This window comes from Phyllostomus hastatus, unplaced genomic scaffold, assembly GCF_019186645.2.
Source record: "Phyllostomus hastatus isolate PE091 unplaced genomic scaffold, TTU_PhHast_1.1 phas_scaffold_501, whole genome shotgun sequence".
NCBI classification, from domain to species: Eukaryota; Metazoa; Chordata; class Mammalia; order Chiroptera; family Phyllostomidae; genus Phyllostomus; species Phyllostomus hastatus.
In genome coordinates this window covers 15692305-15705046 of record NW_025334033.1, presented here as the reverse complement: position 1 = coordinate 15705046, position 12742 = coordinate 15692305, and the positions used below count along the sequence as shown (strand labels likewise).

Below are 12742 nucleotides of genomic sequence, written 5' to 3'. Positions count from 1 at the left end.
AATATTTTAAGACTTTTTTATGAAGTTGATTCTACAGTATTTTGTGAAAACACTGATTGACTATTGATAAACTCTGCAAGAACTTTTAATATCACATTTAGTAACCAGTATTGAGTCAGGAAATTTCGTCAGTCTTGTGAGAATTAAATAAATACTATATGTAAGTTGCAGAGTATTTCATAAGGTTCTGTGGTTGCCATACTGTTTGGAATCTGTGCTGATTGGAAGTGTATCTAATTCTGAAACAGCGGAGATACATATTGCTAATAATAGGAATAGAAATTGTAACAAAAAATGGACTAGTCAAAATCTTTCTTTTTCAGAGCCTGTTCAGTAAGTTGGTAGAACTCACTGAGGAAGCCAGGAAAGCATATAAAGATATGGTTGCAGCAATGGAACAAGAGCAGGCAGAGGAAGCCTTAAAGAATGTGAAAAAGGTGCCCCACCACATGGGGCACTCCCGGAACCCCTCAGCAGCAAGCGCCATTTCTTTCTGCAGTGTCATTTCTGAACCCATCTCTGAAGTAAATGAAAAGGAATACGGTAAGTTGTTACATACTGCTTTAAATAAGTTAAATTTTGAAATAATTTTTTTCATTAAGATCATTTGAAAATGACTTTCATGTTGTCTTTTGTCTTTATCTTAGTGATTATTCAAATTTTGCTTAAAATTTTAGTTTACAGAATTGCAGTAAACCCAGCCTTTAAATTGGGAGACTGTTTAGGGCTGAGCCTTTCTGTGAAACTCTGAAAATTAGTCATATTTCCATAATCTTCAAAAAGAAAGAAAAGAAAAATCCCAAAGGATTTAAAAAGCAAAATATACCATACTTATGACCTATAATTTAGTAAATTCTGGGATATTTTATTGTAATATTTTATACTCTGTTACTAAAATTTTATTTTTACTAAATAAACAAAAGACCTGAACACTATTCAATCTGAGCTCACAAAACCTAGACATATGACACTCGTGTTAAATCTTACTGTAGTCAGAAAGAAACTAAAAAACACTTACGTGATATATTTAAAGTAGCATTATTAACTGCCCTCTGTGTCTTAGCAGTTCCCTTGCCTTTGAACTATAATACTTCGTTTCTATCATACTTTGAACTCTTAAATTCTCTTTCTTGAACCAGTTTGGGTTTTTTTCTTTTAAAAAATAATACAGCCTCCTCCCTCAACTTGGTTTTTTGTCATTTCTTCTTTTCACTATTTAATCTATCTGAGAATTTACCAAATAGCTTATTCACACCTAAAATTTAACATGTAGAAAACTGAGTCCTCATTTTCCTCCTTTCCTCTCACACTCTCCTTCCTGGTCTGTCTGTCACTGTAGGGAAGTGTTTGGGATGCTTCGACGACACCGCAGGCTGCAGGCAATATAGCGAGTTATTGCGGGCCCCTAGGAAACTGTTGGTCCAACAGTGGGTGGGACTGGCTTAGAGGCAGCTATGTTTCTTTGGGTGGAGTGATGCTAGTTGAAAATAAAGAAGGTAAAGTGCCAACTTTTTAAATGAGGTCACTTTATATAGTGATATGCCAGAGGACAGTATCTCAAGGACAGTCTGCAAGATAAATTCATAAAGCTATGGTTTTGGGTAAATGGTAGTGATTTTCATTTGGGCACTTAGAAAAGTTATGAAAATTCTCAGAGATTTAGAAGATATTTTCAAAAAACACCAGATTTTAAGTGTTTAATAATTGAAGCCTTGGCTTTTTCACACTTTCCCTGGGGGGCTAGGTATAATTGACTAATTTCTGAGCCTCAGATTCCTTTTTAGTAAAATGAAGAAAGTTTTGTCTAGGTCATCTATAAAATTCCATTCAAAGTGAAAACTCTCTGAGCTAATGGTTGAATCCTAAGAAAGGATTTAGAACCTTAAAGATGAGCGGATTTATCAGGACACTAACAAAATTGAGTGAAAGTAATCATAATAATGTTTGGAACAAAGCATACAGTTATTCTATCTGTATTGAAAGCATTCAGCAACAAACAAAACCCATTAATGTGGCTTAAATTAGAATATTTAATTATGTTGCAATGTTGTCAAGATCTCTGGGTCTTTCCTTCCTTCTGTTCTTTCATTCTCAGTCTGTGGGTTCTTACGCTTATCATCTCATGCTCAAAATAGCTGCTGTGGCTCTGGGCAGCACAACAGTAGTCAAAAGCAGGAGGTTCAGGCAGTGTGCTCCTAATATCAGCGAAGGAGAAATTTACAAAAGACTTCCTATTGTTTTATTTGTCTAGAGCTAATCCTGTCCTTACTTTTAACTGCAGCAAGGGAGACTTGGGCAAGAGAATATTTGGCAAAGGGGAATGGGACAACCATGATGGTATAGGAACTATTTTAATTCATTCCCGGGAGCTGGGTTCAAGTCCATTTTAAATTTGGGAGTTCTGTTAGCCAGGAAGAAAATGGGTAATAACTGTTTGGTATATAGCAGGCAGTGTCTTCTTGTCGTCCTGGTGCAAAATTTCTAAAATATTTTCTTTTGATATCCACATTTTAAAGTAAAAAATCTGGGGAAGAGGTGCTAATCTTTGTAGAATAGAAAGGCCTCTATGATAGTCCAGTCTTGTTGTCCATTGTGTACCCCTGGCTTTCTTCACTTATCTTTTCCTTCCACCTGAGTTGAGTTTACTTATGTGAAACAAAGTGTCAAACATAAATCCCAAATAAACTGAGTTCTTTGAGAACAGGAACTTGGTACATAATAGGCACTTGATATACGAGGTCTGTCCAGAAGGTATTCATCCATGCAATATGAAAAATAGAGTTACTTATTGAAGAAGATATAAGAAACATTGTACATAGGACAGTGACACCTCAGTCCCCTTCAAAGTGGACATCTTGGGACCTCACACAGTTTTCTCCCAGTTGCTGCCAGCTTCCCCATCATATTTTCCTGAATCTCATTGACAGTCTGAAATCTCTTCCCTTTCAAAGGTGATTTTAGTTTTGGGAAAAGGCAGACGCTGCAATTACACTGCAATTACACCACAATTACACCAAATCTGTGCTGTAGTGAGGCTAAGTTACTTGGGGGATTTGATGTTTTACCAAAAAATTCTGCATAAGACTCAATGCGTGAGCAGGCACGCTGTCATGATGAAGCTGCCAGTCATCAGATGCCCATAGCTGCGGCCTTCTGAATCATCTGAATAGTTTCCTCAGAGGAATGTTCAAGCTTAATGCAAAATTTGATGCAGATTCATTGTTCTCACTCAGTCATTTTGAATGTGACGGCCACACAGTACATATGCTCATTCAATGGCATCTACCACCCCCACTGACTAGTACACATGAAGTTGCCATTGTTCACACAAGTGCATTCCAGTCCACTGTCCTTGGCTGCCAGGTTACACTGATGTCACACAAATCATTCTTGTTACATTAACAATGGCTGGACTTTTTCCAGACAGACCTTGTATAATAATAGCTCACATACTGAATTCTTACTATGTGCTAGGCACTTGTCAGTCAGCACTTCACAATTATTAAGGCATTTAATCCTCTGAACAACCTTATGAAATAAATATTGTATCACACTGGATAGACGAGGAAGCAGAGACAAAGGGAGATGAATAGCTTGTCAGAGTAGTAAGTCTGACTCTGGAACCTGCACTGTTAGCCACTGTGATGTTCATTTCCTGCCTGTTGAATGAATTCTCAGTAGGACCAAGCAGTAGGTATTCAGTAAGCAGTTATGAGGGGAGGACAACCTCAATGTCAGGTCCATTCATCCTGAGTTTCCTGCTCATTCTCTGCCACCACTTCTTCCTCTGTAGACTCTTGAACTCACTCGCTTGTTCCTCTGCTGTATACAGTTATTTAGCATGGACAGCTTGCTTGTGCGTGCTGACTGAAGGGAGAAATACACACACCTTCTCCTCTGACAGACCCACTAATGACTGGAAAGGTTTAAAAAAGATAATATGACAAAGCACCAATAAAAAGAACAGAAAAGCATAGAAGGGGTTAATAAAGAAGAGCTTTACTGAATAAGTTTTGCTAAAATAAAACATTCAGAAGCAGGGTTGGTTTGAATCAGTACTATTTCCAGATTTATTGAGATTGTCGATTCTGCCTTTAACGTGCTTCCTAGTCTCTTCTTCAAAGAGGAACTTCTAGATGTTCTATTCTGGCTTTACACTGCCTGCATTCAGCACTACTTTGCGCCTCCATCTCCATCCTCCAGTCAGATTGCTTCCATCCCCTGGAGAAAGATGGCACTCTTACACCTGCCATGTTTCTCCCTACTGTGTTTATATGTTTGCATGTTCAACTGTTGATCAAGCTTCACCTAACACTTTAAGGTGGGAGCCTTGGCTTTCCCCTGTGGATATGTAATCTCAGTGGCTCTTTGATTACTGGGACAAGACTCTTGATGGCTAATTGCCGGGTTCCTTATCTCTGCTTCTTAGGCTGTATCTCCCTTTCCTCTCCAAAGGTGGCTTTCTGCTTAACTTACCTAGTAGGTAAATGCCCAAAACTAAGTCTTGGGAGGGGTAGCCCTGCTCTGTCTACTGACCTGTTCCTTGACTCATTGTCAGGGAAGAGGTGGGACTTTTCCAAGATGACAAGGGAACTCTTGCAGTACTTTTGGAGGAGGAAAAAATTGTTGGAAGGATATATAAATGTGCAACTGAAGTTTTTAAAAATATTATGTCTTTTAATTTTTTTTTTGCATGATGCATGTGTGAAAATTTTCAGTCTTCCCCACCCGTCCCAGCACTTACTATATGCCAACCATGGGGACACACCGATGAGCAGGAGTAGGAATGAGAAGGGATGAAGGGGCAGACAGCAAACACAAAACAAGTGCCTTGAACTGTATGTGTGAAAACTGTTGTCCGAGTTCAAGGGTAGTGACTGTCTCTCGTAGGAAAGGCTTCACAAAGGAACTGACATTTAAGTGTGGCTGTCAAGGTTGAGTGGAACTACTTACCTCTGAAAGGTAAAGGAGGAAAAATGTGTCATATGGAAAGAGCAGCTTATACAAAGCAGAGAATTGTAAATAGAAAGAGTATGACTTCTGGGAATAGAGAGAGATCAGTGTGATCCTAAGCATGGAATGCATGGCTGGGGGCCAGAATGAATGGGGCCACAAAGATAGATAAGGGTCACACATGAAGGACTTGGCTACAGCCAGTGAAGGAGTTTGGATTACTAGGGTAAAAGAAAGCTGGTGAGACAGTGATGTGATCAATTCACAAAACCAATTAGAAAGATACTGTAGATGTACAGCAAGGTAAAGAAGACTTAAGCTAAGGCAGAAGTAACTAAGTTTAGTAATTTTTGAGCTAGACGTGACACGGACAGTTATGAGTTCAGTGGAATGAAGGCATATCGTAAGCGAGAAAGGTAGGATGAAGGATTACTGTAAGATTTCTTCTGCTTTGAGACTGTGAAAAATATAATGTTATTAATTGAAAGTGAACATATAGGAGGAGATTTTTTTTTTCATGAGGTAGGAGAGAGAATGGAAAGGATCAGTTTTACACTTTGAAGTAGCTGCAAAAAAGGATGTTCCAAACCACGCACCTGATTTCAAGTACAGAAAGTATGTTGTTAAATAGTTGGTAGGGGACAATCAAGTTGAATATATTAATTCATATGAATGGGCTTGCTTTATCACTATAGCTGGATCACTATGCCTATAAAATGTAAGAGCAGTTATAATTCAAACAGAAGGGGATTTTTATTAAAAAAAATAAAAATAAGTGGAAAACTAAAATAAGTAAGTGGAACTGCAAAAAGCTATACAGCAAAAGAAATCATCCACCTACACAATGAAAAGGCAACCTACTGAATGGGAGGAAATATTTGCAAATCATATCTCCAGTAAGAGGTTAATACTCAAAAAATAAAAAAATCTCATAAGCAATTCAATTGCAAAAACAAATTTTAAAAATGCGTAGAGGATCTGAATAGACATTTTTCAAGAAAGGACATACAGATGGTTAACAGGTACATCCTAGATGCTCACCATGTGTGGCTCAGTGGATTGAGCGTAGGACTGTGAAGCAAAGGGTCCCTGGCTCTATCCCAGTCAGGGCACATGCCTGGGTTGCAGGCTAGGTCCCCAGTAGGGAGCATTTGAGAGGCAACCACACATTGATGTTTCTCTCCCTCTCTTTCTCCCTCCCTTCCCCTCTATCCTCTCTCTAAAAATAAATAAAATCTTTAAAAAAATGTACCATCATTAATCATCAGGGAAATGCAAATCAAAACCACAATGAGATTATCACCTCATACCTATCAGAATGGGTATTATCAAAAAGACAAAAAATAACAAATGTTGGCGAGGATGTGGAGCACAGGGAATCCTTTGTAAATTGTAATCAAGGTAAATTTGTACATCCAGTATAGAAAATAGTATGGAGGTTCCTCAAAATATTAAAAAAAGAACTGTCATATGATCCAGCTATTCCACTTCTGAGTACTCATCCAAAGAAAACAAAAAACTAACTTAAAATGATATATGCACCCCCATGTTCATTGCTTCACTATTTACATAGTCAAGATAAAGAAACAACCTTAGTGTCCATCTTTGGGTGAACTGATGAAGAAGATGTAGTATATATTCCCATATGTTATATATACAATGGGATATCCGGCCATAAAAAAGAATGGCCAAAATGAAGCTTTGCTATTTGCAACAACATGGATGGACCTGGAGAACATTGTGCTAAGTGAAATAAGCCAGACAGAAAAAGATAAATACTATAAGATCTCACTTATATGTTGAATCTAAAAAAAAAAAAACAAAAAAAAACCAAAAAAATAACCCCACGAGAGAAGGGGGTTGGGTGAAGTGTATAAAGGGGGTCCAGAAGCACAGACTTGCAGTGAGAAACGAGTTGTGGGGATGTAATTTATAGCATGGTGAGTATAGCTAATAATACCACGTTGCATGTTTGCAAGTTGCTAAGAGTAGATTTTTAAAAGCCCTCATCATAAGAAAGACAATTTTGTAATTATGTCTGGTGATAGAAGTTAACAGGACTTACTATGGTGATCATTTTGCAGTCCATACAAATATCAAATCATAATGTACACCTGAAACTAATATAATGTTATATATCAATTATATTTCAATAATAAATAAAATGGAAAGATATAAAATGGGATAAAAAATAAAGAGGGTTAGGAGAGTTGTCCTGTGTCTTCTGATTCCTAGTACATACATTTTTAGTTCTAAACTTGACTTGCTGTCATTAAAAATAATTTAGACTTATACCACTGTATTACATATAATAATACTTTTTTTTTTGTTTCTCAGTCACTTGGTAAGTCAAGCCCCATCTAATATGAAACAAATTTTTACACATGTTAGAAATGCATGGATGGCTTCTGTGCTTGTAAGTGGAAACACTAGTCTAGTTTCAGGCCAAAAGATAGTTCTTAGATAGCTTGCTAAGGGAGCACAGTACAAGTCTGTCAGATCAGAACTATTTCAGCTGGACATCTTGGCTCTGCCATCTATGACTTGTGGATCCTTGAGCCCAGTATACTTCAAGGCCAAAAAATAAGGTAGGCATTCATTGATTTTCATGAATACATGAATATGATACATGAGCATCGGTGAACTATTAATATAAGATCTTCTGCATTCTCAAACATTAATATACTTGATTTTTGCCTCCTTGTTTTTTATCTTCAATGTACATTTTTGAGAATTGTTTTCTTGCCCTGGCTGGTGTGGCTCAGTGGATTGAGCACTGGCCTGTGAACCAAAAGGTCGCTGGTTCTATTCCTAGTCTGGGCACATGCCTGGGTTGTGGCCCAGGTCCCCAGTCTAGGGCATGCAAAAGACAACTGATCGATGTATCTCTTGCACATCATTGTTTTTTTGTCTTTCTTTCTTCCTTTCTTTCCCTTTCTCTAAAAATAAGTACAATCTTTTAAAAAATAAAGAATTGTTTTCTCTTTATAACATTTAAACTAATACTGAACAACTTTAAGTTTATAGTTTTTCCAGTCAGTTGATGGGCTGGTAAATTTCCTCCCTCCCTTACCTGTTGCATGATTATAAAACGGTGTTCTGGTTTTTTAGAAATCTTTTTGATATTTGCAGAAACGAATTGGAGAAACATGGTGGAAACTTCAGATGGACTGGAAACATCAGAAAATGAGAGAGAGGTTCCCTGTAAACACAGCTCATCTGAAAAGTCCAGTAAACTTCCATTTGACACAGGCCCTGTCGGTAAGCAGTCCCCGATAGTGGCTGCGGGCAGCACTACCTCAGCTCCGAACCCTGGGAAATCGGCAGTGAGTGATAAAGAGGACGTGAAGCCAGATGACCTGGAATGGGCCTCCCAGCAGAGCACCGAAACTGGCTCTCTGGATGGCAGTTGCCGAGATATTCTGAATTCCTCCATCACTAGCACCACCAGCACTCTTGTACCTGGCATGCTTGAAGAAGAGGAGGATGAAGATGAGGAGGAGGAGGAAGATTATACTCATGAACCCATATCTGTAGAAGTACAGCTCAATAGTAGAATTGAGTCTTGGGTTTCTGAGACCCAGAGAACGATGGAAACTCTTCAGCTTGGGAAAACCCTTAACGGTTCTGAGGAAGACAACGTAGAGGAGAGTGGGGAAGAGGAAGCAGAGGTGCCTGACGTGCTGGAGCCAGGGATGGACAATGAGGCCTGGACTACTGACCACCAAGTAAGTCTGGAGCAGCAGAAGCCCAGCAGCTGTAGCCCTCTGGACAGCCAGCACTCCAACTCAAATTATGCGCCCCCAAATCTTTAACTCAGGAAATGCCAGCTTTCTGTCTCCAGCTGTGTAAGGGTTACAGCCATTATCTTATATGCTTCATCTCAACATTTTGCACTGTCCAATATTTAATATATGTATTTAATTCCCGACAGAAATATTTTTGTAGCTGTCTTTTACTTGATTTGTTATGACCTCCAGCTTAGCTTTTAATTAGCATCTCAGTGTCTTTCTGAGAACTGTGTGGAAAATTCAGAATTGTTTCAGCTTATATTATTATGGGAAGTAATGATTTAAAAAAAGAACAAGACCGAGTTTTAAAGAAAACAAGTTTAAAATACTGACTTAGAGTCATTTTGAAAGTTAAAGATCAAGGTTCTAAGGATAGGAGCAGTTACCAGTATTTGCTTCAAGACTGCTTTTGCTCTAACCGGTCTGGCCAAGACGTTTGGGCTTCTTCCAAAGAACTGGCGGTAGAGCTAGAAAATTAAAAAAGTGTCTGAGCAAAACTTAAGTTCACAAGGTGTTTTGTGTTAAGGATTGATGCAACTTTTTTTGGCCCACAAATGCACCTTTCAGAAGTTGCTGGTCATTGTGATCGACCGAAATTGGGATGGGCTAAAATGGAACCTCTGATACTTAGGTGAGCAAAGGGGCGTCCACGATGAGAGCGGCCTTTCTAGTGCGGCGTGACAGGTGGTGTTTGGACAGTGAAACGTCACCCATGGTGGGACCTTCCAGGTTTTGTCTCACATTTGCTTCTTACCTCAGGAATGCTTTTGTATATACTCATATTTGCATAAAGTTAGGCAGGTTTTTGACATTAAATAACTGATTGTATGACTGCAGCTCTTACATGTAACTGATCCAGAAACAAAATCTTATACTGGTGTATTCTCTTGCATGCTTCTGATTCAGGACTTTCACTTTGAGACGTGGATTTGATGGGGTATCCAAATTTGTCCTGAGTGGGAAACCATTTCACTTTTTAAAAAATATATATATATTTTGCCCCTCGCCTCAAGCACTTGCCATGTAGCACTAATCATAGTTACTGATAGGAGGTCAGGGGAAGGAACCTCATGTAACGTGTAATGGTATCCAGGTAATCAAGGGCTGGAAGAGGAAGTTTTGAAGAAAAGGGCAAGTTGTTCTAATTGTGCTGAAACTATCATATTATTTAGAGTATGCAGCTGTACACAGGTATTGATACTTGATCACTAATTACTTATCCCTGCCCTTCTCGAGGAATGTGTATACCTGCTTGGGAGAAATACTGAGCTCAGTGTTTTATTCACTAGTCAGTCACCACCTGGTAGTGAGCGGCCTTTACCAGTGTACGTAACTGTGGGAAAATTACAAACTACCTGTTTTCCTGTCTTCTCTCCAGCTCCACCCCCAACTGACCAACACACACACAGACACTCCAGCCTTACGCTTACAAGCTCCCATCAGCAGGCACAGAACCGAGGAGGGAGGGGTATTTTCCCTGCCCTGGTTTTATAGGGCAGGCTTTGCCTCACAGAGGCAGGAGGGAAGAATTGGGCGGATTCTTTACTGAACTCATTCAGACTACTGTGCTATTTTTGATGTTTTATAATCTTGGCATTTAATTACTGGAGAGATCAGATCCTTGATAGATGATTTAGTATTTGTGAATTGTGGAAGTTTGAGCATTGCTGTGTAGAACACATCAGTCTGCCAACTTGATTAGTGTGCTGAAAGGGGACGTAGCTGTGCTGTCCTGTCTGACCTGTTCTCTGGAGCAGGCGCCATGGGCGCAAAGCGTCCAGTACGACAGGAACCCAGCGTGAGAGAATGAAGCCTCAGACTTAACAATCATGGGTTTGTAAGTGGCAGATCTTTCTGACTCTATGCATTTGGAAATGTTAGTTGTTTTAAAGAAATGATAGAGTTTTTGAACTACTGACAGTCTTAAAAGTAAACTTAAAAGCTTTTCATACTTTTTAATGGTGTAAATTTCCTTTGATGTCAGTGATTCAGTAACTCTTGATCAAGGCAGTGGCTTTTCAAAGGTTTCTTATATTTTATATCTCTTCTGAATGAGAATTGTCATTTTAGATTTTTGACATTTGTATCAAAAGAGAAGTTGAGGAAATCTTCGAAACACACATAACTTTCCTTTTTGCTATAGACTTTAGAAGTGTTTAATTACGTGTTCAATAAACGCTCTTGCACGGGCAGTACCCCTGCCAGCAAACCCAAGGGACCACAGGCTTTTATATGAGACAGGTCACCTCCAGAGGAAAGCCCAAAATTTATTAAAGGAAATGTTACTGTGTTGAAATACACTAAGCAAATATTAATAATGTCTTTATAATTTGTTTCCTTTAGAGAAATTCTGGAATGTGTGTATATTATATACAGGAGAAAGTGTGAAGATTAAGGAAGTGGGTGTTTTTTTGTCTTTAGGGCTTTGGTCTGAGGTCAGTGCCTCTTTGGACCTAGAGAGAGATCTAATGGTAAGAGTAGGGTTCATCATCGCAAAAAATAAAAACCATAGTGACTTTTTTCTTAGTGTGGAGGTGGTCTTCCTGGCAATAATTAATACTAGATTTTCATTCAGTACATAAGTATCTGAATTACAATATGAATTGCACTCCCAGAGCTAGATTTCTGCTTCATTAGGTTTGTTTACTGTGAGGATCACTTCTCAAAAGACAAAAAGGTTCATATTAGCTTAAGTTTTGGTTTCAGTATATTTGTAAATGATGTAATATATTTCTTTTGACTAAACATGGGAAAAATAATCTGTTATACATTGAGAAGTTTTTAATGGCTTTGAGTGGAGGTCATTTTTTGCAGAGATGGTATTTTATATGCTTTCAGTATTTGGAAAAGAATTAGTCAAAAGGAATTTACATAGTTTAAATATTGAGAAATTAATATCCAAATAATGTACTTGTCTGATTTCTTAATAAGCTGGGGGAGGTGGGTTGGGTGGTAATTGTAATGTGCAAATGAATAGTGAACTCTACATTCATTTTTCAGCTGTTTAACATAAAACTGTTAAATCTTAACACATTGTTACTTTAATATGTGTATAAATAAGTATTACTGTTTGTAAAGCTGCTGTTTGCTTTAAAAACCTGTCATTTAAGTATTTCCTGTATGTTGTGCCAACAGGTTAGAATATTAACTTTTCTGTTTAAAAACTTTATCATTTTTTGATTTAAAAATTTTTTTCTGTGAAATAAGTTATTTACAGGCATCTTCTCCCTCACCCCTTCCAACCTTTATACACATCACAGAATCAACCAAACTGTTTGGTTGATTCTAATACCTGAATCTTAAGTAATCATAAATTTTAAACTTGGTTGGCACACCATACCTTCAAAGTATTTGTATTCTTTTGTAATTTAATTTCTAAATATACCACATAAATTTATAATTTAATGTGTTAATTGTAATGCTCTAATAAAAAACTAGCAAAATTAGTATGAACTATAACATAAAGGGATTATCATCTTGTTCTTTTGCTGTATGAAGGATAATTGTTATTTCACATTTTAGGGGTAATAACAGCTTTTTTGCACTATGTAAATACTAGTGAAGATTCTTCTGTAACTAATAAAATGATTATTGAAATGCTGTCTCTCATTTGAGAATAAGTGTATAAGGAATTCATGACTTGCCCAACACGTAGGAGAAAGAAAAAAAGCCAAGCCCCTAGTGTTGCTTGGTGTTCTCATGGGTTTGCCAAGGAAGGTTGGAGAATCTGCAGGAAGGAGTTATTAGTAAAAATCTCCACTTGGGACTGGTGGTGTGATCTGGGGCAGAGCCTCACCATGGAGCCAGAGACCGTCCTAGTGTTGGGAGAAGGCGCCCACTGCTTCCTTTTAGTGCCGGTTGCTTTGTGACAAGCATTGTTCTAAGCCTTTTCCCAGTATTAACTCCTTTCATCCTCTCAACAGCCCTTTGAGGGAATACTGTGAATCACATTTTTGATGAAACAGTCATAGAGGTGTTAGGTAACTTACCTGAGATCC

The 12742-nt window shown here is 38.1% G+C and overlaps 1 protein-coding gene across 3 annotated transcripts in view; it reads left to right on the top strand.

Annotated features, from left to right (window-relative positions):
* The window catches only part of SECISBP2L (SECIS binding protein 2 like), a 48335-nt gene extending 35994 nt beyond the window's left edge, over positions 1-12341 (top strand). For all 3 annotated transcript variants that reach the window (XM_045822518.1, XM_045822519.1, XM_045822517.1), the window contains 2 exons: positions 324-543; positions 8086-12341. In XM_045822518.1, the coding sequence (XP_045678474.1) occupies positions 324-543; positions 8086-8768 (903 nt within the window). In that variant the 3' untranslated portion in view covers positions 8769-12341. The remainder of the gene's footprint in view (positions 1-323; positions 544-8085) is intronic.
* Positions 12342-12742: the final 401 nt, after the last annotated feature.